General features: G+C 39.0%; 1 protein-coding gene across 1 annotated transcript; it reads right to left on the reverse strand.

Moving 5' to 3' along the window:
- Positions 1–490: 490 nt before the first annotated feature.
- On the reverse strand, positions 491–5,490 carry LOC119777360 (histone H3.3A). Its single transcript, XM_038276207.1, has 4 exons — positions 5,334–5,490; positions 2,668–2,811; positions 747–900; positions 491–666 (listed from the first exon to the last, which is right to left on the reverse strand). The coding sequence occupies exons 2-4, from the start codon at positions 2,793–2,795 to the stop codon at positions 538–540; spliced, it is 411 nt and encodes a 136-aa protein (XP_038132135.1). The 5' UTR covers positions 2,796–2,811; positions 5,334–5,490; the 3' UTR covers positions 491–537.
- Positions 5,491–24,298: the final 18,808 nt, after the last annotated feature.

Here is a 24,298-nt window from a genome sequence, read left to right on the forward strand (position 1 = left end):
GGTAAAATGAGACAAACTCTGAGTAAAAGACAAAATAAAAATAAAAAAAATCCATGATTGCATCATTTTAAGCAAACCCAGAGATGGTTGATGGTGGAGTACAGTTGGTTTGGAGGATCACAGAAACAGAGCAGCAGTCCACCCGCTCCCAGGGGTTTGGGGGGGTCAGAGGCCTCGGGACTAGTTTTAATAGCACCCTGCTGTGGAAGTTGCAGCTCCCCTTAAGCAGACTAGCCCCTCAGCCCAGCCCCCCTGGATTCAACTCTGTTTGCTGCAGACTGAGACCAAACAGGTGAGTTCAGTGAGGGGGAGGAGGGGGGGCTCCACGTTAGGAAGCACAGTTAAATCCAGTGACACACATCAGATATGCGCACATGTGTATTGGATCCACAAAACATGCAAAGAAAAGGTAGCCTACAAAGACGAAAAAACCTCTAGGAGAGACCGACTCAACATGGTTCTATCTGCTCATTATCAGCCTAATGTCTACTGGGGGGTGGGGGGGGCAAAAACAGGACAAGAAGCATCAGGAGGCGTCTAAGCTCGCTCTCCGCGGATGCGGCGTGCCAGCTGGATGTCTTTGGGCATGATGGTGACGCGCTTGGCGTGGATGGCGCACAGGTTGGTGTCCTCGAACAGCCCCACCAGGTAGGCCTCGCTGGCCTCCTGCAGAACAAAGGAGTGGGTTTGGGTCAGGGGTCTGAGTCAGCAGCTGAGGGTCTGCGTTGATCTAAAGGTTTATTCACCTGCAGCGCTCCGATGGCGGCGCTCTGGAAACGCAGGTCGGTCTTGAAGTCCTGAGCGATCTCCCTCACCAGGCGCTGGAAGGGCAGCTTACGGATCAGCAGCTCAGTGGATTTCTGGTACCGACGGATCTCCCTGAGAGCCACGGTACCGGGCCTGAAACACACAGCAAGACTCGTTAGGAAGAGACAAGCCGACGGAGCGACGGCTGCAGACGTTTTATTACACCAAGCTCCCCTAGAAACATCTGTTTCTATCTGATCATCATAGCGTTTAACTCTCAGATCGTTAACTAAAGCTTAGGGCAGAGCTGAAGACGCGCTAACCAGTTCTGCAGAAAGTTCCTGAACTGCTGAAATAAGAGTTCAGCTGGAACCAGACCACTTTCTGCTCCTCAAAGAAATCGGATCTTTTTTTGGTCTCACCAAAAACCAAACAGTTCGATTTAAGAAAATTACATTAAATAAGTCCATTTTTTATTACAATAGGTGCATTTTTTCTTGAATTGAGCAGATAAGTGAGACACTTTGCCAAAGGAACAGGATAATTTACATTTGACATAAGAAAAAAAAGACCTGCAGTGTCATACTACAGCATCATATCTAAATATCTTATTTGAATGTGAAAGCTAATTATTGGCAGATCATCTTATTTAAGCCCCCAAATTAAGGGTAAATACACTCATTTTAAGAATGTTTGACTCATTTTAAGGTTGTTTTTGCAGTGGAAGCTGTTACTGAGGAGACCATAAACTGCCTGAAAGCAAACTGGTTTCTACTGGACAGCATCAAACTGGGAGCAAAGCAACCCAGTGGACTCCAGTAGAACCAGGAAGAGGAATAACAGCTGTTCTAAGGAACATTCTGGAGTGGGAAACGTAGACAGAAACATCTGAGACGAGGTTTAGAGCTTTGTTTTCTACTGAATACATTTAGCAATCAGGGTTGAGTTTCACAAGAGGAAGAAAGTTTTCTTTTTTCAATTTCTTCTGGAAGTTACTGGAAGAAACCGTTTCTTCCGGCCAGTTTAGGTACCAGATCTGCTTGGAGCCCCGCCCTTTCTTATGACGTCATCATATGGCAACTCCACTCAGACAAACTGTATTGAACCCGTTTTTTCAGGATCAAATCTCTTTTTGAGTCTCAACATATTATTACCTCTATTTACTAGTATTTTACATTTCATTGGCGATCTAAAGTAGCTGAAAGTAGAAAACAATCATTGTCAGTCTGGAAGGAAAATCCTGCCTTCTAAGACTGACTGAGGGGACAAAAAAGTCTCAGCTTAGTTTTATTCTTTTTATAAAGATCTGAGGGCAGAGGAGGACAAATGGAACATCTTAAAAATGACTTTCATAGAGCTTTTAAACAAATAAACAGTTATTCTACGTGTAGAAAATGAACACAAATTTAAATGTAGTGTAGCTTAATATGGCTAACTGAGCGAGCTAAAAGAGGCTAACCTGTTAGCTAGTGAGCACAGCTACTTTGTTCACCAGAAACTGATTTTTTTTCAGTTTTTTTTATCGATCAGGTAAAACTTCTGGTAAAACTGCGGGACGTTATTATCGTTGTCTGGGCAACCACAATGTTTTCATCATGTGGCAATGTTTGGCAATCATGTAGCGTCACTGGCATGAAGAAGGACCCAGGCAGATCCGCTAGCTACACCAGAACAAACCATGGAAAAATCCTGGGAAAAAAACACCATCCGGCAGAAACTTCCAATCCTGTTAGCAAAGTAAGCTAGCTGTGGTGTTTGAGATGCTAAAAGCTTTTAGAGAGAGAGACGACCTGGGCGATCAAAGCCTGTAACAATCCTAATTTCTGGAATATCAGAGAGCTTCCCTATGTCTTATCGGTGGAGCGGCTGACACAGAGCAAGCAGCCGAGTGACGGCTAGCTGCCCGTCATTGAGGCTCACCTGTAGCGATGCGGCTTCTTGACTCCACCGGTGGAGGGCGCGCTCTTGCGGGCAGCCTTGGTGGCCAGCTGCTTACGAGGAGCTTTTCCTCCAGTGGACTTACGAGCCGTCTGCTTGGTACGAGCCATCAGGACAAATTATCACCTGAAAGCAAAAATAACAACAATAATTATTATGCAGAACTATTCGCAGAGTGAATAGATCTGTCCCAGCATAAAAGGTTAATGTCCAGTCAGCAGAATTTAAAACCTCCATACCTTTGGAACAAAGCTTGATGTCTCATCTGAACCACGGCTGCAATTAATGATTAATAATCGGAGCCAAAAGTTCCTTAAAGAAGATTTTTCACGAAATTAAACTGGTTGAAACTAAAACTTTTCCACTTGAGAAGTTCTGGATAGAGAATACTGATGGAGAAAAAAATTTTTTTTAATCTTAAATCCTTAAAAAACAATCCACTGGACTTGTTTTTTTTTTGGAATGAGTTTGACTAAATTAGTTGATGAAGTGTATACAATCTGAACTTTATTATAAATAGTCTTGAGGACCTCCCTGGAGGACATCTGAAAAGTCTTTACTTTATTTTTTTTGTGATATCACTTCTTTCCACACCGTAAAACAATGAAATCTCAATAAGTAATTTTTTATTTAAAATAAGTGCATTAATATCTTGAATTGAAGAGTTCAGTGAGAAACTTTGCCAATGGAACAAGACAATTTACATTTAAAATAAGAAAAAGTAATTGCATTGTCTTATTTCAAGTGAATATCTAATTTTCTTATTTGAAGCATAAAAACACTCATTCCATTTGCAAATATTCTGATTTACCTACTAAAATGAAGGCTAAATACACTTATTTTAAGAATTTCTCACTTCTTTCTAGATCGTTTTTGCTGCATTTTGACCAAGCTGTACCTTAGTGGGAGTTTTCTGGCAATAGAACAGTAAAAATAATTTCCAAAATTGTTTCCCCTACATTGTTTAACACCATTTGATCTAAACCAAGGAGGAGTCACCATTTGAACCTATAATTATATATTGGACCGCCTAGCTACAGCTCAGGGATAAACCCACTGATCTCTATTCACTGGATTGTTGACTACCTGAAAAAAGTGAAGCCAGCATCCGCCATGTTAGCCCTCCCCACTCCCACAGAGACACGCAGTAAAAATGTAAAAATCAGTAAAAATGTGTAGCATTTAGCTGCTAAAACCAGCAGTTTTCTGGCTGCAGGAAGACGTTCCACAGGTAATTTCCCAATCAGTGGATGAACTAACCAATAAATCCATCTATAGCCGATGGATCCTATAGTGTAGTCTGTAGCGTAACATTAGTCTGGCTATCTCAGACTGACTGGAAGACATTGACTGAGTGAGCCACTGGCATTGGGTCTAATGTTAGAAAATAGAGGAAATAGAAATGTCAATGTAGTAATTCTGTATTAAGTGGATGATGCTGTCGCTGTTGTAGAGTTTGCTCTATTTCTCATTTGTCAGAGTTATGAGCTGAAATACATTGCATGTTATATTGACGAGAAAAAAAAGCAACTCAAACATTTGACCCCACACACATATACATATATATATATATATATATATATATATATATATATATATATATATATATATATATATATATATATATATATATATAATCAGACATGTAAGATTTACCATCGTACATAATCAATTATCATAATCACTTTTGGCTCCTCTGTTTTACTATGCTCCATTAACACATTAACTTTATTGTGATGGATTTTTATAATATGTTATATTACATGATTTATAGACTTCATTGACTTCATAATGACTCTGCAATGTGATGGGCCTATTTTTTATTATAAGTTAAATATTCCAATAATGATATGTGATGAATTTATCTTTATTTTAAAAAGCTCAAGTCCCCCTAAAAATGAGAACCTCATCGTTGTTCGATGCTGTAGCGCACGGATTGTTTACAATACGACCGGTGAAACTAGGGAGTACCAATATGGCGGCCGGTGGCTTCCCTTTAACCCCGTACTACCAACGAGCAATCAGCAATCCAGGGAATAAATAGAGATCAGTGGTTAAACCACATCAAATGTTTTTCTTCCCTCGCTAAATAAATAAACCAATCAAAAACTCTTAACCCAATCAGAATCTGAGAGAAGTAAAAAATATAAAAAATCCACCAATCCGGGTAGCTGGTGCTGGATTTGTCGACCAATAGCCTTTCATACAGCTCCTCTTAGCCCCGCCCTCTTAGCGCAACATTATGGCCGCAGACGGAAGCCAAGCAGCCTACTGATATAGAGCCGAACAACAATACGGAAACATGGACGGTTTTCCAGATAAAAACAAAACATGGATACATAAAACTACCGACAAACCACGGGAGACACATTAAGGGATCTGACCGCCGCTAGAGGCGAGCAGAGAGACGCCATATACGAGAGGGAAGTCAGACAGAAGGCGCTGAAAGTAGAGCAGCTAGCTGCGCTGTGGAGCCGCGGAGCGGTTTTCCTCCCAGTCTGGGCATCGAGGCAGCTGCTTTCCCCTCACCTCAGCGTCGAAATCAGACATTATTTAAACTTCCTGAAATATCCCCAGCCTCCCTTATCCAAACGCAGAATGATGAAGGACATCCTGATGTTTAAAAATGAGTGAAAATGTTCACTTACCCGCGCCGAGTTTTCAACTTTAGCTTCGCAGCGTTTCGGTGTGTTGTGGTTCTGCGGCTATGTCCGATATTTACTATCTGTCTCTCACACAATGGAGGCAGAGCAAGCAGGAGCAAAATGGCGCCGGTGTCAATCATACAACTCCCACAATGCAATGCCAACATTTGGAAACACTAAAACCATTTTCCACTAAATCGCAAAGACACGATGTAAAAACAGTTTCAATCAAAGTAATAATTTTTATCGTTTCAAAAAGGAAAATTTAGGGTGAACAATTTCTGGTTTATTATGGAGTATTAGGGCCAGGCAAGAGATTTATTTTCTTCTATTTTGAGAATAAAGTCTTAACATTATGAGAATAAAGTAGTAAAAATATGAGAAAAAAAGTCAGAAAATTACGAGAATAACGTCTTAAAAATTCCGAGCATAAAGTTGTACAATTATGAGAATAAAGTCGTAAATTTACGGGAATGAAGTCGTAAGATTACGATAATAAACTCGTATTATTACGAGAAAAAAGTCACAACGAGAATAGTCATAAGATTACAAGAATATATGTTGTAATATTAAGAAAATAAAGTCCTAAAATTACGAGAAACAAGTTGTATTTTATGACAACTCTTACAAGAAGTCCTGTCTTCCCTAAAATGAGGAATGTGGAGCATCATGTGAACTTATACTTTGGTATTGGTTTGACAAATAAGGAAATCTTTTAGCAGCAGCATCAAACTAGGCGGGATGTCAAAGTGGACTCAGGTTGCTGATTGGTGGAGCTGGTCGTCCGTCATCTGCTGGGCCGAGCTCCAAGCTTTCTTTCTGAAACGGGTTGTTGTATGATGACTTTTTGTAATGTTACAAATTTATTCTCGTAATATTACAACTTTATTCTCTTAATGTAACGACTTTATTCTCGTAATGTTACAACTTTATTCAGGTAATGTTACACCTTTATTCTCGTAATGTAACAACTTTATTCTCATAAAGTTACCACTTTATTCTCGTAATGTTATGACTTTATTCTCCTAATGTTACGACTTTATTCTCCTAATGTTACAACTTTATTCTCGTAATGTTATGACTTTATTCTCGTAATGTTACGACTTTATTCTCCTAATGTTACAACTTTATTCTCATAATGTTAACACTTTATTCTCGTAATGTTACGACTTTATTCTCCTAATGTTACAACTTTATTCTCATAATGTTAACACTTTATTCTCATAATGTTACGACTTTATTCTCATAAAGTTAACACTTTATTCTCGTAATGTTATGACTTTATTCTCGTAATGTTACGACTTTATTCTCCTAATGTTACAACTTTATTCTCATAATGTTAACACTTTATTCTCCTAATGTTACAACTTTATTCTCATAATGTTACAACTTTACTCTCGTAATGTTACAACTTTATTCTCATAAAGTTACCACTTTATTCTCGTAATGTTATGACTTTATTCTCGTAATGTTACGATTTTATTCTCGTAATGTTACGACTTTATTCTCGTAATGTTACGATTTTATTCTCCTAATGTTACAACTTTATTCTCGTAATGTTAACACTTTATTCTCATAATGTTACCACTTTATTCTCATAATGTTACGACTTTATTCTCCTAATGTTACAACTTTATTCTCATAATGTTAACACTTTATTCTCGTAATGTTACGACTTTATTCTCCTAATGTTACAACTTTATTCTCATAATGTTACAACTTTACTCTCGTAATGTTACAACTTTATTCTCATAAAGTTACCACTTTATTCTCGTAATGTTATGACTTTATTCTCGTAATGTTACGATTTTATTCTCGTAATGTTACGACTTTATTCTCGTAATGTTACGATTTTATTCTCCTAATGTTACAACTTTATTCTCGTAATGTTAACACTTTATTCTCATAATGTTACCACTTTATTCTCCTAATGTTACAACTTTATTCTCATAATGTTACCACTTTATTCTCGTAATGTTACGACTTTATTCTCGTAATGTTACGACTTTATTCTCATAATGTTACGACTATTCTTGTAGTGTTACGACTTTATTCTCAAATTGTTACCACTTTATTCTCGTAATGTTATTACTTCATTCTCGTAATGTTACGACTATCCTTGTAATGTTACAACTTTATTGTCATAATGTTGTTAATAAAGTCAACTTATCCTCAAATTTTTTACAACTTTATTGTCATAATTTTATGACTTTATTCTCGTAATGTTATGACTTTATTCTCGAAATAGAAAAAAAGAATCTTTAGCCTGGCTCTAAAACTCCTTTGTACTGGTTCAATGGAAGTGGTCACTACAAAAAATGGAAATAGGAGAAAACACCTGCTCAGGTGAACTGGCTGCTCATTAAAATGATTTATGTCTTGATTTCTGCACAATCTTTATTCAGTTCAACTCAGAAATCCTTTGTAAATCCCAAAAGAATATTAGAGGCTGTTAACTCATAGGTTTTTCTGTTTGTCCAGTTGTTGTAGGTGTTGATGCTGTAGGCAGGAAGGATTCTCTGTAGAGGTCTGTCTTAAGCCTCTGACTGAAGACACTCTGCTGGTGTTTAACAGTCTGATGAAGAGGAGGCTCTCTGTTGTCAAAACTTTTTTTCAATTTAGAAAGAATCCTTCTCTGTGAAATCATCTCAAGAGGTTCTAGGTCCTAGTTTCTAGAAAAGAGCCAATGTTCTGTCAGATCAGCATACCCCGTCAGACCTGCATACCCATACTCCATACGCATGTGCAAGATGTCAGATTTGGGTTTATCCCTTTAGTTTTGTACAACAAATAGACTTTAAACTATACCTCAATGGGTGTGTATCCCTTTAGTCATGTACAAAATAACAATTTAATGTTAGATCGCCATACGCTTAGAAAAAACACCAAAAAATAAGTAATAAAATATTTTTTTTTGTACATGACTAAAGGGATAGACAACAGATGAGGTAGTTTAAAGTAAATTTTTTCATACAAAACTAAAGGGATAAACTTAAGGAATAAATGGGTATTGACTCTGGGTATGCTGGTCTGACGGATATGCTCATCTGACAGAACACCGTTCTTCTTTATCAGCTGGTTGAGCTTCTTTCTGTAATTTGCTCTGATGCTGTTTCCCTAGCAGATGATAGAGGAAGAGATCAGACTCTCCGGAGCAGACTGATAGAAGATTGGCAGCGTCTGGCTGAAAAACATTAAATTGCCTAAGCTTTATTAAGCCCCTGTCACACCTTGGCGATTTAGACCAGCGTATGCCTGACGTAAGAAAAATCTGGCAAAAATGCTGGCATACTTTGGATAAGTTATGGGTACGTTTTGAATAACTTATGAGTACGCTGAAACATGCTGAAGTATGTCGACATACGGCAAGTACAACCTATGCCTGTGTATGCCAGTGTATACCGTGCGTGGGGAATAAGTTACAGGTAAGTTATCTGATCGTTGACATACGTTAAGTGTATGGCCCTGTCATACCTTGACGATTTATGACGTCCCAGAATCTCCTTAGACGCTGGCATATGCTGAACTTTCTATGTATTTTTCCAATTTTGGGCGTATAGAGTATTTATAACAAGTCCAGAACTTATGTCCTACGACAGCCTAACTTATGCATAAAGGACATTATCATTCGTATTTTGATGCTGGTTTCCACCTCTTGGCTATGGAAATTTTAGTGTTTGCTTTTAATTTGGATAAATCAAAGTAGTCTTGTTTAAATTGACTTAATCAGGACAGGGGGAAGAGCAATGAAATATATTAACCTCTCTACACTGGTGTGAAAAAGTATTTGCCTCCCTTTCAAAGTCTTTCTTACAGCTTATGTGGTAACATCTAGCACATATTCAAAGTCAAGGCCGGCGGGCCAGACACGGCCCCCAAATTCTTTATCCAGGCCACCTGGATGATGTTTAATTAATAAAACAATCCTTTAATTAGAAAAACTTATCAAACAAAGAAAAAAAAGTATTACAATGTAAAAAATATATTTTTTCTTTCTAAATGTTTTTTGATAGGAGTAAATGTTTTTGTTTGAAGCAGCTTTAATTGAAGTTAAGTTTTTTTTGGTGAAGACCGTATAGTATATTGGACATTAGTGTCTTTATATTTTAATCAAAAATAAGTTGCAAACAAACAGAAAAAAGCAGTTTTTTTCTTTTACTGAGTAATTAAGAAACAAATCTACCTTCAAAATTTCCATGCAGACATGAAACTAAAACCCATCCTTAATGTGAAATTCAAGTCCAACTGGAAAAGTTACCAGAAACAAATGGTTGGTTCAGAGCACTCCGCTCTCAATCTGCAGGTTTACTAGTGGTTCCTAGAATTTCTAAAAGTAGAAACGGAGGCAGATCTTTTAGTTATCAGGCTCCTCTCCTGTGGAACCAACTACCAGTTTTAGTCCGTGAGGCAGACACCCTGTCTACTTTTAAGGCTAGGCCTAAAACTTTCCTTTTTGATAAAGCTTCTAGTTAGAGTGGCTCAGGTTATCCTGAGCTATCTCTATAGTTATGCTGCTATAGGCTTAGACTGCTGGAGGACATAGGGACCCCTTTTTCATCATTCTGCTTCATTCTATCTCTATTCTCCCACTCTGCAGAATCTGTTAGTTCAATCTCTAACGTTCTGCTCTCTCTGCTTTTTCTCATAGTAGCTTCATCTGGTCTGTTCCTGTTTGGCTGTGACTCCATCCTGGAGAGAAATATCAGTTGTGCTGCTGCCATCAACACCTTTGTTTCTAGATGTTGGAGCTTGGCCTGTTTTTCAGTGTAGTCCTGTTTCTCTGACTGTGACTAACTGGATGTGCTCTCTTCATCCTCTGACATGGGAGCTGAGTCGGAGCTTGTCTGCCTGGCTGTGTGTTTCCTGGACGGGGCCGCCTTTTATACTTACTTTTTGTATCTATGCTTCTTTTTCTATGTCTGCTTCTGTCTCCTTGAACCCCAGTCGGCCTCAGCAGATGGCCGCTCACACTGAGCCTGGTTCTGCTGATTTCTTCCAGTTCAAAGGGAGTTTTTCCTCTCCACTGTCGCTACAAGCATGCTTAGTGTGAGGGATTGCTGAGAGTCAATGAGTCGATGCAATCAGCTGGTTTTTCCTAGATAGAAAACTTAATCAATCTGACTGGTTGATCTGGTGCCTTGAGATGACATGTGTTGTGAATTCGCCCTAAAGAAATAAACTGCATTAAATTGAATTGAGTTTACAGTTAATTAGAAAAAAAATCTAAGAGTCCAGTTAGAAAATTTAAACATATTTATTAAATAAAAACTGATGTAATATACACCATTCTGAATATACAACTACAACAAGCATACCAAGACATTTAAAATACAAAACTTTGTTCAGTTCAGTTTCTTCCATGTTTTTGGGTAAAGGGGTGGGGCTTAGGAGGGGGGTGAACAGGAAATACAGTAGCCATACATTCCTATTAGTATTTGTGCAAACCAATATAAAAAGCGTCATGAGGATGGACTTCTTAAAGGTGACAGAAATGTACAGCGTACACATGCGCACTTCAGATTTTAATGAAGAGATATCTTGAGGTACATAGTTGTTGATGCCTATGATGAAAAAATAATGTTAGTAATGTTTTAAATACAAGTTGAAATCTGCTGGAAGACAGAACAATCAGGAGAAATGAGTTTAGTTTGTTCTTCTTCCACTTGTATTGCATTTTATATTTATAAAAACCCCCATCAATTTCTGATGGATTTGACATGTTCTCAAGGCAGTAACAACAAAGATTGGAATCACAGAAAGATGTTTTCTCCGGTATCAAAACACAGAATCACTACTTGTGGTACATCCATCTATTTGTTGGTTTTGGAGAGGTTTTAGTGACTGGATCTACGATCTGCTGCCAGCAGGGGAGCCTTCTCTGACTGTCTGAAAGCCTCTATGCCAGGGGTCGGCAACCCGCGGCTCCAGAGCCGCACACAGCTTTTTAGCAGCTCGCGGGAGCTTTTAAAAAACTGTTTGTTTTAATATGGTGTACAGGAGGTCAAACAAACATTTTATATATTTTCCAATGTTGTAAAATGTTGTATATTCAGTACATTTAAACAATTAAATTTAAACATTTGTGTGACTGAAGATTTACATCATAGCCTGCGACACAAGTTTCAGCGCGGCGCGGTGCCAGGCAGGTGGCTGTGTCTCAGGATATGGATCCCAAAGGGGACAAAAGGAAGATAGCTGATGAGAACAGAGGATTCAAAGAAGAATGGAGGGAATCATTTGCTTTCACTACCAATGAGGAAGGATTGCCTGCATGTTTGCCCTGGAATGAGAAGTTGTCAAATAAAAAAGAGTCATAAGGAAAGGCCTTTCCAGGGAAGGCATGCTAAATATGCAGCCGACCACCAAGCTGGGAGAGAAAAAGTGAATTTGAAAAAGTGAAATTGAAGAACTTCTGGATAAATTAGAGGATAGCAAAGATAGAATTCATAGATTGCACAGGTAGCGCTCTGATGCATTGATGGGAACTTTCTTCCATTTTCCCCCCAAATCCTCAAAATGAAAATAACAAAAATCTTATTCCTTTATTGTGTTTCTATAATTTCATCAATGTAACAAAACCTAATACATTAATGTTGTAATGGAATTTAAACTTAAAGCACCAAATATCAGCAGAGTCACATAATGCGACATTCGCTTTAAGATAAACATTTAAAGGAAAAGTCGGGTCATCAAGGAATAATCAGTGGATCATTATCTATACCTAAAACTAATATGTTAGCGTTGATTTAATGAATTTAGCTTTAATCAGTAAAAAAATATAAATAATAATAATTTTCGTCCTGATCACTGAGTCTGGGAGCGGCCATTTTTGCACAAATATAGTAACCCCTCCCTCCTGCCATCTTCCAGCAGTGAGGTCAGGGTGCGGTAAGCCTAGCGCCCACCTTTTGTATAGTGGACTAATACACCATGTTTCCATATGAGGCTTATTTAGGACCTTTACTCCAGATATATTTGTTTTTTTTGGTCCAATATCGCTCTTTGAACAGTTTGGGTTGCCGACCCCTGGTCTATAGGGAAGTTAATGGACAATATTAAATATCAAAATGTTGTATGAATGTTACACTCAGCACCAAAGACAATGTGTAGATGCTTTTTGCACCAATCAATGCAGCTGATGTAGAAGCCCTGACCCAAAGAAAGTTCAATCAAATCGAAGCTTTGTTAAAGTTACTTGCCTCAAAATGTTTCACTTCAAAAAGTTGATCTAATTGGGTTTTAGGAATTTCCCTGATAGGACGGTGGAGAAAACAAACGTCTGGCTCCTGTGAGCGCCGGGGGTTGATTGAGCCGCCAGACAGCGATCTACAGTAGAGGACTGAGAAGCTACATTTTGTCTGAAGCAAGAGAACAAAGAAATAAAAAAAAGCACCACAGATGTTTTTTTTTTCCAACTTTTTTTCTTTTAAATAGCACCAGTTGTTAAAATGTATCTGATGGTTGTTTGTCTTTTTTTGGCAATTTTACAGCAGTGAATAGCGTTTGTGGGACGGTGTTTAGCAGCTGCTGCAAAGCTCCATCTCTGAGCAAAAGGCAGGAAATCTGTTGCTTCACTTAGCATGTGCTCCAGCTTAGGAACTGAAACAACTTTGTTTCAAGTCAGCATCAAGAAGCACGCCAAGGTTTACTGCAAACATCAACGCTGCAGTGGAAAACCTTTTTATCCGCCAGGCAGTCCAAAATACATCCAGATCACCGTGCTTCTACAGGCGGATAGCACCACAGAGTAAAAAGCAAAAAAACAAACACAATTCATGCCAAATGTACATTAAAGCAATGCAAAACAAAGTAAACTGCTATGGGAATTAACTGTAAGGTGTTTCCATTAATAACCGGTTATGTCTGCTATTCACACGCACTATAAAATATAATTCACCGTCTTTGTTTCAGGAGGGTCGCTTTGCAGAAAAAAAGATACAGTACAGTTTGTTGCACCAATTTCACTCAGGAGCTTAAACAGACACATATTTCTCTAGTCTGTGTACAATTCTGCATCGCTACGGCAGAAAGCAACGTCTGAGTACAAAAATATTAGATATTGACTTATACATTCTGAAAACAAGGACCGTCCCAAAATCTAGATTTCATTAAAAGTATCTTCTCTTCTCTAAGATAATTAATTGATCATAAATTCCTAAACTAATCTCTAGTGTTTAGTTTTCCGGCACTCACATACAGTAAAGACATCGATCACACCGTGTTAGAAAGTGTCACTGAAGTCGAACGCACACTACCAGCTTCTCTCTCACTTCTTCTGTAGCACCCATGTGCATATTTTCCTCTACAAAATAAACGTACAGCTATATAGATCGATATCTCTATATAGGTCTATGTAGCTCATTTCAGATATTTACAGAGAATCTTATTGTGTATTTTAAATCCAAAATGCTTTCCTGTTTTCCCACCAGCCTCTATTGCAGCGATCAGCAGCAAAAGTCACCAGAGGATCTGCATGTTTCACAGGCAGGCGGGACGTTTGGGTCTGGATCCGCTGTGATGAAAGACGGACTGAAGACGGACGCCTGCAGCCATATGGAAAAATGTCCAGTCAGACTCAGAAGGTCAGTCTAGACACGAGTTCATTCTTCCAACTCTTTGAAAAGCATCACCTGTCAAGCTGTCTCTTTGTTTTCTTACTAATAGACAAGTCTCCAAATCTTAAGAGTTTTACTTTACATAAAAGTTGATTTAATCCAGTGTTTAATCCTGAGAAATAAACACTCTTAATATGTTTAATCATTTAATAAAGATATTTTCATCTACCTTAAGAAAACCATTACCTTCTATAAATAATTTATTCATTTCCTTTAGTCATATTTAGCTTTCTGATTCATAAATTCATCAGGTAGAATTTACTCATAAATAATTAATCTGTGGATGGTTATTCCCTAAATGTTTAGTATAACTCAGGAGTTTCTCTTTCTTGATTTGCAGAATTCAGGGACAAAGGCTGTGAAGTCTGGCCGATAAATTTAGCTTCTCCAGGTTTTTGATTCATATTTTATTTTTTCCAGTTTATTTATAATCTTTTTAGCTGTTATTGTTTCATAGCACTTTGAAATTTTTTTTATGTAATTTTTATGTAATTTTATCATTAATACATCAGATTCTAGGGCTTGGAACTTACAACAACTATCTCTGTTCGCAAACCGCCAGAAGGGAACGCAACTTCCTCTTTACAGTTGTAGGAAAGTCATATTTAAATTTCAAATCATTCTGGCTTAAACTTGTATATAAATGTTCTCTTTATCAGACAAGAAAAAATGAAAATGTCTATTTAAAAAAAAAAAATCCGGTCTTAAAATCTGTGTTTTTCTTCCTTTTTTTTATGCTGGCCAGTTAGTTCTACGTCAGCCTGAACACCTAAATTCGGCCAATCATGTATCAACGGTCATCTGTCAATCAAATTTTTTGGGTCATAGCATCTTGATTCATATGTCGCAGCTAATATACGCAACGGTTGAAATCAGAAATCAGAATCCTTTCCTTTCCCATTGAGTTCCGTCCCAGTGTTCACGGGGATGGACGTCTGTGTCTTCGGCAGGCGTAGAGCTAACAGAACTGGCAGCGTTGCGAGGCAAGGGCTCAAACATGTACGGCTGGAAGCCTTCTACACCAAACCAAGCTTCTGCCGCCCTGGCGTCCTCTTCCACAACATCTTCGTCCCCGCTTTCCTCCTCTAAATAAAAAATGGATGACGGATGAGACTCATCCACGACCTCCGACACTAAACTCTCCTCCTCTTGCATGTTTCCTCTGTCCATAGCGTTCCTTGACAGCGTCGTTTCTAAGGCACCAATTTAGTGCTACTTGGTCCCAATGGAATTTCCCATTGGGACCAAGTAGCACTAAGTTGCTAACTGGTTAGCAAGATGCTTCCGATAAACCGGCCACAATCAAACTTGCCTGCGAACCTTCCGCCACAACAATCCCGCCCCCTTGATAAATGAGCAATCACATTCACTTTATTCACTCATGTAAAGTCGGGCACCACTTGGGTGAATTTGGAAATGCAACGGTTGGAACAGCCGCTTCCCTACAACTAAGGTGAGACCACCCGGTGGGGCTTCTATAATCCACTGTGCAAACAATCATTGCAGAACTTTTTTAGTCAGTGTTGGCAAGTCAAGTTATTTTTCCAAAAAAAATAAAGGTTCACATTAAAGCTAGTATATTTCTAAATCTTTAATAGTCACAATACACTGCTGAAGCATTATACCGATCTCTACCACAGGAAGGCCGTAAATGCGGATACAGTTTTGTAATGATTTTTTGATAATTGCAAGAATATCTCTTCAGGCTGTGCTCAATTTCAGAGGTCCCATCCAGGTAGACCGGGTCCTTGGAGGTCTGTGAAAATAAGGAGGCTATGGATTTAAACAGGTCCATCCTTCTCTGACTTTCAACCAACCGTTTCAATTGACACACAAAGCTGAACTTCTCACTATTGTTCTGGGTGCTAATAATATTTCTGAGGAGCTTCAGCAGCAGTACCATCCTCTCAGATATCAGATTTATAGTCCCCAAACTGCAGAGATGTTGGAATCTGAGTTTATTGTCAGCAAGACCCATTTACAACGGGACAGATAAAACCTTTCAATAAACCAAACATTACCGCCACATATCTGACTCAATAACCATTAAAACAATTATTTTCATTCATTTCAGACGGAACTATTCACAGACTGGATTATGTTAAACTGCACTTCCAATATTCACCACTGTTCAGCGCCATTTCCCCTTTTCCTCTGAGTACAGAGCAGCCAGTTTGCTTGGACTCGCAATGAATCATGGGATACCCAAGGCTATGGAGGATAGAGCGGAGCGGACCTGTCCTTCAATACAGACAAAAAGAAGCCTGCATTTGTCGGCCGCATAACGAGGAGTCTTCCAATCAGAAAAGGCCTTGGTGCCGCACTATGACGTAATCAGTTGAACACAGTCTCAAATCAAGTCTTGAACTCAGTACCTGTGTTTAAATATCCCTGTAAAATCGATGGGTAGCTACTGGTTTCACAAACGTACCACTCCTGGCTCCAAAAGTGATGGACTATGGACCCACCCTGTAAACGGCAATGGTTTTATCCTCATCAACATTTCTAAAGCATTGGATGGATGGATTTCTGCAAGATCGTTTTTTCCCTTTCAAAGAGCAGACATTGTTTTTTGGTTCTGGAAATACTCTCTTTGCTTCAGCCTTCACTTTGATAAAAAGTCTGTTGAGCCTATGGTTAAAATAGAGGCAGTGCAGTTCCTACCAAAGGCAAATAAATTTTCTACGCCTGTTCTTTCATTTTACATGATTCATTTTTCCGGCACATAAGCAGATCATGGTAACTATAGGTGGAGACTTTAGTCCAGTAGTTTAGCTCATTGTCTTTCCACTTTACACACATCCACTTAAAGCCCTGGTTGGTAAAACTGCAACAGCGGAATAAGTTTCCACTGCTTCTGATTTGAAGCATTTCAGGATGATCAAAACAAACTCCTTCCTCTCTAACAGCCTCTTCTTTCAGGCTTTACTTCCGCTCTGTTCTCACCAGGAAAGGTGGGATTACAGTTGGATGCCTGGATTACTTCATTTGGTTTGGGGATATTATAGAACACAGATGATCTTCTATGACATGCAATATTGATCTTTCAAATAGCTGCTAATCCAGAATGTGATCTTCTAGATTTTTGTTAAATAAAATTACACTGATCTGACTCAGAGAGATTCATCCTCCATCGATCTCTGGGGTCCATCTCACAAAGCATTTTACTCTAAGGTTTCTACACCTGTAAACAGGTAAACTGAGTTTTTCATTTGATGAAGAGAGTTTCCTCAACCTCTGTTTCAGTCGCCGTAGTAACATTTTCCCAGAGCTAATCTGGTCAGCAGCAGGTTTTCTTCAGTAAACTCAGAGTTTCCTCTGTCTCCCCTCTCCTTACAGCCAATCACGCTGTTTTATTTCCTGATTTAGTACGATTTTTGTCATAGTTTTGTGCATAAAACTAAGTTTGTTACACAAGAATCTTATTTAAGAATGATCGGCATTAATTCACAAAGAATTAAATATCATTTATAGGGAGAGGATTCTACAACTCAGTTGACAGGATATGAGATTACTTGTTTTTGGTTTGTCTAATATTAGCAACATGCAGGTCATTTTATTTTTATTTGTTTAATTTTACAGTACATGAAGAACTACAGAAATTATTTTCAGATTACACATAAATAAATGTATTAATTCCATGGGGGAAAAGGAATCACTTTAGGGTTAGGATTCACTTGGTGATAATAACCTACTGGCACAATCTGAAGCCATTCTATGGTACTGATAACCACTAATAACAGCCATTAATTGGGATGATAACATCTGAAGAGGCTGCAAACAGCCACTTAGCATTTACTGTTTAAAAGAAGACAGAGTCAAACTGAGGATGAATCCCATGAGATGATGAACAGGTTCTATCTATTAGAAGAATGTTTTTATTCTTCATTTTCACCTGCTACCAGATGATGAACTAAATAGATCCACTACCATTGAAGAAATAAACTGGTATTGTTATTGTGGTAACACTAGGCTATGGCAAGCTAATTTGATATTAGTTTCAGATCGAGAATAAACATCCTGGATGGCTATAAATTACAGGTGCTGGTCATAAAATTAGAATATCATGAAAAAGTAGATTGATTTCAGTAATTCCATTTAAAAAGTGAAACTTGTATATTATATTCATACATTACATATAAACTCATATATTTCAGATGTTTATTTTGTTTAATTTTGATGATTACAAATGACAACAAATGAAAATCTCAAATTCATCATATCAGAAAATTAGAATATTGTGAAAAGGTTCAAAATTGATGGCCCCTGGTGCCACACTCTAATCAGCTAATTAACTCAAACCACCTGCAAAAGCCTTTAAATGGTCTTTCAGTCTAGTTCTATAGGCTACACAATCATGGGGAAGACTGCTGACTTGACAGTTGTCCAAAAGACGACCATCGACACCTTGCACAAGGAGGGCAAGACACAAAAGGTCATCGCTAAAGAGGCTGGCTGTTCACAGAGCTCAGTGTCCAAGCACATTAATAGAGAGGCGAAGGGAAGGAAAAGATGTGGTCGAAAAAAGTGTACAAGCAAGAGAGATAACCGCACCCTGGAGAGGATTGGGAAACAAAACCCATTCAAAAATGTGGGGGAGATTCACAAAGAGTGGACTGCAGCTGGAGTGAGTGCTTCAAGAACCACCACACACAGACGTATGAAAGACATGGGTTTCTGCTGTCGCATTCCTTGTGTCAAGCCACTCTTGAACCACAGACAGCGTCAGAAGCGTCTTGCCTGGGCTAAAGAGAAACAGGACTGGACTGCTGGTGAGTGGTCCAAAGTCATGTTCTCTGATGAAAGTAAATTTTGCATTTCCTTTGGAAATCAAGGTCCCAGAGTCTGGAGGAAAAGAAGAGAGGCACTTCATCCACGTTGCTTGAAGTCCAGTGTAAAGTTTCCACAGTCAGTGATGGTTTGGGGTGCCATGTCATCTGCTGGTGTTGGTCCATTGTGTTTTCTGAGGTCCAGGGTCAACGCAGCCACATACCAGGAAGTTTTAGAGCACTTCATGCTTCCTGCAGCTGACCAACTTTTTGGAGATGCAGATTTCATTTTCCAACAGGACTTGGCACCTGCACACAGTGCCAAAGCTACCAGTACCTGGTTGAAGGACCATGGTATCCCTGTTCTTAATTGGCCAGCAAACTCTCCTGACCTTAACCCCATAGAAAATCTATGGGGTATTGTGAAGAAGAAGATGCAATACACCAGACCCAACAATTCAGAAGAGCTAAAAGCCACTATTAGAGCAACCTGGGCTATCATAACACCTGAGCAGTGCCACAGACTGATCGACTCCATGCCACGCCGCATTGCTGCAGTAATACAGGCCAAAGGAGGCCCAACTAAATACTGAGTGCTGTACATTCTCATACTTTTCATGTTCATACTTTTCAGTTGGCCAACATTTCTATAAATCCTTGGTTTTTATTGGTCTTCAGTAATATTCTAATTTTCTGATATGATGAATTTGAGATTTTCATTTGTTGTCATTTGTAATCATCAAAATTAAACAAAATAAACATCTGAAATATATGAGTTTGTATGTAATGTATGAATATAATATACAAGTTTCACTTTTTAAATGGAATTACTGAAATCAATCTACTTTTTCATGATATTCTAATTTTATGACCAGCACCTGTAATTTCAGATCCCCATATTCCTATTGTTACTTGTTATCATTTGTATTGTTTCGACTAAGAAGAAATGCATTTCACATATCATAAATACATATTGAGGCAAGCTGATAAATGTCAAAACGGCCACTTCAAAAGTGTAAATATTTCTAAACATATAAAAATTCTTACTAGTATAATTATTTTTTTTACTTGCTGAAATTCAGTTTCTACTGCAAAATGTGATTTAGAAAATATATTATTAATGTTCAGCCAAGGCATGTTATTTTGATCTACAAATGAAACAACAGAGAGTAGAATGCTTTTAAATGTATATAAATGTAAGTATGGCCTGCCACAGCCCATTTTATATTAAGCGACGCATTAACTCGAGCAGCAATCTTCTTATTCACCATCTTCCTCTCCTTTGCAGCTGTAGCTCTGTCTTTTAAACCGATTCTTTTTTTTTTTAATTTGGTACCTGTTGTCATGGCGACTCGTCAAATCGGGGCTCCACTGATAATAGCTTTTCATACTTGCTACGCGCGCGATCAACTCTGATTGGACCTACCTAGATTTGATTGAAATAATTCATAACAGCTGTTGCGAAACCAAAGACCAAAAAGAGTTCACGGTCTTAGGCTAGATCAATTTAGAGTTAAGGATTTAAATCCGAGTTTGTTAAACCTGCTTTGTGAAACGGACCCCAGATCTGCTGCAAACTTTCCTCTATTTCCCCAAACTTAAAGGACCCTTTTAGATAAAGCCTGTAAGGGTCTCCTTAAAGACGCACAGCAGGAAAAAACACCTCCATGAAAAGGAAACCATCGGCCTTCTTTCTTCTAAAAGCATCAGGTGTTTTTACCATGGCAACATCATGTGACGTTCCATCAGGATCCCTCAGCTTCCTGTTTTGCACCAACAGCTGCTTGAAGAGCCTCTGTTTGACAGCGCTGCTGATGGTCTGATGGCTGCTCCACTGCCGCGCCATCACATCAGAAGGTTTGAGCCAGACCTCAGAATAGCACAGAGCTCCAACGCTTTCTCCATTGGTAGACCACATATGAACTGATGCTGCTTGATTGCTGCTGATAATAATTAGGTTAAAACATGACTGACAGTTTAAACTGTTGTTTCCATCTGGTCTGAGGCACCAGCTTTCTACTACTCCTCAGCAGAAGCATCTCCATAAATTAGGAAAAACCCTTTCTTCTCAGTTTCTGAATACCAAAAGTCACTCATGTCTGACACAATCATTCTTCAGATACCAAGAACTAATGTTTGCTGCGGTATTGTAAGGAGGAAATGCTAAATTCAGTGAGTAACAGTAGAAATGTGTGGAGGTGTTTCCAGGTATTCAGTATAGCCTCTGAGGAGATGTTAAGGAAGCCTGTCTGGATTTGACAGCAACCCTCAGATGATCATCTGGATATTAGCTGAGAGATTATCTCACCCACTCTTCAATCCTTCCAGTAGAGACATGATATGTTCTGATCCCAATCACTGCAGCTCAGCTCATGAAACCAGCTACTCTGTGCTCTGTAATGATCAGCTGCATCCCTGCAGCCAGTTTCTAACAATGGCAGAAACTGTTCAAAGGTTACTGATCATCATTTTCTGGATCTATTTGGGGCTTTCCTCTTAGCACCCAAGCTGCAGGGAAACCTGAGTTCTGTCCAGACCTCAGACACAGCAGGGCTGAAGGTTTAAACTTTACACATTGAATAAGCCGACTTCCAAACAAAGACCCAACTTTTTCTGTTATTTTATTTTCCACACAATTGTTCTAAACCAACTTATAAAAGGAGTTACAGTGTGGAGAATAAGTATTTTAACACTCTGCTATTTTCCAAGTTCATGGAAATCATGGAAGGGTCTGAAATTGTCATCGTAGGTGCATGTCCACTGTGAGACATAATCTAAAAAAATAAAAAATAATCAGAAATCACAATATATGATTTTTTACTATGTATTTGTATGATATAGCTGTAAATAAGTATTTGAACACCTGAGAAAATCAATGTTAATACTTGGTAGAGTAGCCTTTGATTGCACTTACAGGTCAAGCGTTAAACATTTCTTGTAGATTTTCCCCAGGTTTGCACACACTGCAGGAGGGATTTTGGCCCACTCCTCCACACAGATCTTCTCTAGATCAGTCAGGTTCCTGGGCTGCTGATGAGAAACATAGAGTTTGAGCTCCCGCCAAAAATTCTCTATTGGTTTTAGGTCTGGAGACTGACTAGGCCACACCAGAACCATGATATGCTCCTTCCAAAGCCACTCCTTGGTGTGTGCTTTGTGTCATTGTTATGCTGGAAGACCCAGCCTCCACCCATCTTCAATGCTCTAACTGAGGGAAGGAAGTTGTTCCCCAAAATCTTGCAATACATGGCCTTGGTCATTCTTTCCTTAATACAGTGCAGTCGCCTTGTCCCATGTACAGAAAACATCCCCAAAGCAAGATGCTACCACCCCTATGCTTCACAGTAGGGATGGTGTTCGTGGGGTGATACTCATCATTTTTCTTCCTCCAAACATGGTTCGTGAAATTATGACCAAAATGTTCTATTTTGGTCTCATCTGACTACATGACTTAATCCCATGACTCGTGTTCTGGCCTCCATGTTGTTCTGGCCTGATTTCTCACCTTTCTTAGGATCACTAAGAACCCATGAGGTGAGGTGAGATGAAGACTGACAGTCAAGTTTAGGTTTTTCCATTTTCTAATGATAACTCCAAAAGTGGAAATTTTTTCATCAAGCTGCTTGGCAATTTCCCCGTAGCCCTTTCCAGCATTGTGGAGGTGTGTCTTTGGACAGCTCTTTGGTCTTTGCCATGTTAGTATTTGGATTCTTACTGTTTGTATGGGGTGGACAGGTATTTTTATGCAGGTAACGACCTCCAACAGGTGCAACTATTTTAGGATAATAAATGGAGTGGAGGTGGACACTTTGAAGGCAGACTAACAGGTCTTTGAGGGACAGAATTCAAACTGATAGACAGGGGTTCAAATACTTACTTTTCAGCTGTATCTGTCATGAGCTTTGAGCTGATGACTGGCTAGATTACTCATTTCATTCATCTGCCTAACTCCACCCAGTTTCTTATTACCGCTTATCTGATCCATCTACTCCAGCCTCTATTTAACCAGCCCACTAACCAGTCATCAGTACCAGATTATTCTTGAGCCTGTGGTGAGAGTTTCTCTAAGCGTTACTGATTGCCTGATCCTAACCCCTTCTGCCTTTGGACGTCTGAGCCTGCCTGTTCCCGTTCTGATCTGTTTGCCTGACCTGTCTTCGGACTCCTGCTGGGTTCTGCATGGTAACCACACTTGGAACTTATTCCTGACACTGTTCTGGATTTCCCTTCAAATCTTTGGACCTCTGATCAGATCTCCTGGTTCTGAATCCTGAGCTTGTCCTGGACATGGCTTTGGCTTCACCCCCTGGATTATCCTCCCTTCCTTTATCTGCTCGGATCTGATCTCCTACTTGTTCTCTGTCATCCGGAACTTCAACGTCTGGGACTCTCTTTGCAGCACCTTCCCAGTATTATTTGCAGTCGTTCGGCTGTAACTACCCTGGTTCTCTGGGCCCGGACTGAATTTTAAGACCAGGTTAGTGACTCACATGTTCTCTATCATATTCCTCCAGATAGAGGTGGTCACTAGCCTGGGTTTTCTTCCTGCACAGGTTTCTGCCTTAAATGCCCTCGCTGCCAATCCATCATTTTTAAATAAACACTTTTTGAGAAATCTGTATGTCTGCCTTGAATACTGGGTTCTATGTTCTGAGCCTTGATAGTATCATACAAGTAACTAGTCATATATTGTGATTTCTGGATTTGTTTAGCAGATTATGTCTCTCACAGTAAGACACGAACCATTGAGGCGACCTGTACCAGAGCATTTTAGTATCTGGAGCTGCATGCTGTGGCTGACTTGCAGCAATTCCAGTTTGGACTAAACTGGTTCATCAGGAGGGAGACCGTGAACACCCCTGCAGAGCAGGTTGGGAGTGTCACTTCCTGCACTTAAGAAGCTACAGGCCTAATTTATCCAGATACCAATACTGGGAATGAAACTTTTGATTTTATTAAAGGCTGAGGTCAGAGGTCTTGCTTTAAGCTATAACTGTCATAAAGAACAGAAATATGTCCATGTCTGTGGAATCATTTATCTAATTTAGAGAGATACAATTTCATTTGTTATTTATTTGTCATTTTATTTGTTTTCTATTTTTTGTTCCTTTTTTCCACACTCATAGTTTGAAAAACAGATGGAAATATTAGTGAAAAATTTATTTTCTAGAATCTAATTCCTCTGTAGACGGACAGTGGAAATATCTAAACCAGACCATCAGTTTTCTGAATGAAACATCAGCAGATATGATAGAATATAAAAACTATAACAAAGGCATACAAATGTATTTTTGACATAAAACTCTGAACATGCTCTGTTTCAGGGCAAATGCCTGCATGACATCTGAAATTAATGACACAAAGCGAAACATCGCAGTACCTGGGAGGTTAAAAAAAGAAAATGTACGGCTAAAGTGTCCACTATCAGTGATTTAGAGCGCCACCTAGCAGCAGTATGCATACAAAAGGTCACAGCTGAGTTATGGCACCTTTTTTACTCATCTTCTGAATGAAACGTTTGTCATTTTCATGCAGTTATAAGCAGAGCGTGGAAGGCTGCTGCTGAAGCTGGGGGCAAAATAAC

The sequence above is a fragment of the Cyprinodon tularosa genome, unplaced genomic scaffold (genome assembly GCF_016077235.1).
Source record: "Cyprinodon tularosa strain WSP-4 unplaced genomic scaffold, ASM1607723v1 ctg1229, whole genome shotgun sequence".
NCBI lineage: Eukaryota > Metazoa > Chordata > Actinopteri > Cyprinodontiformes > Cyprinodontidae > Cyprinodon > Cyprinodon tularosa.

Excerpts from the sequence above, each read along its gene's own strand:
- LOC119777360 (XM_038276207.1), bottom strand. The coding sequence starts at position 2,795 with ATGGCTCGTACCAAGCAGACGGCTCGTAAGTCCACTGGAGGAAAAGCT. Across the intron at positions 901-2,667 it reads AAGAAGCCGCATCGCTACAG|GCCCGGTACCGTGGCTCTCA; the intron begins GTGAGCCTCAAT and ends TGTGTGTTTCAG. Across the intron at positions 667-746 it reads CCGCCATCGGAGCGCTGCAG|GAGGCCAGCGAGGCCTACCT; the intron begins GTGAATAAACCT and ends TTTGTTCTGCAG.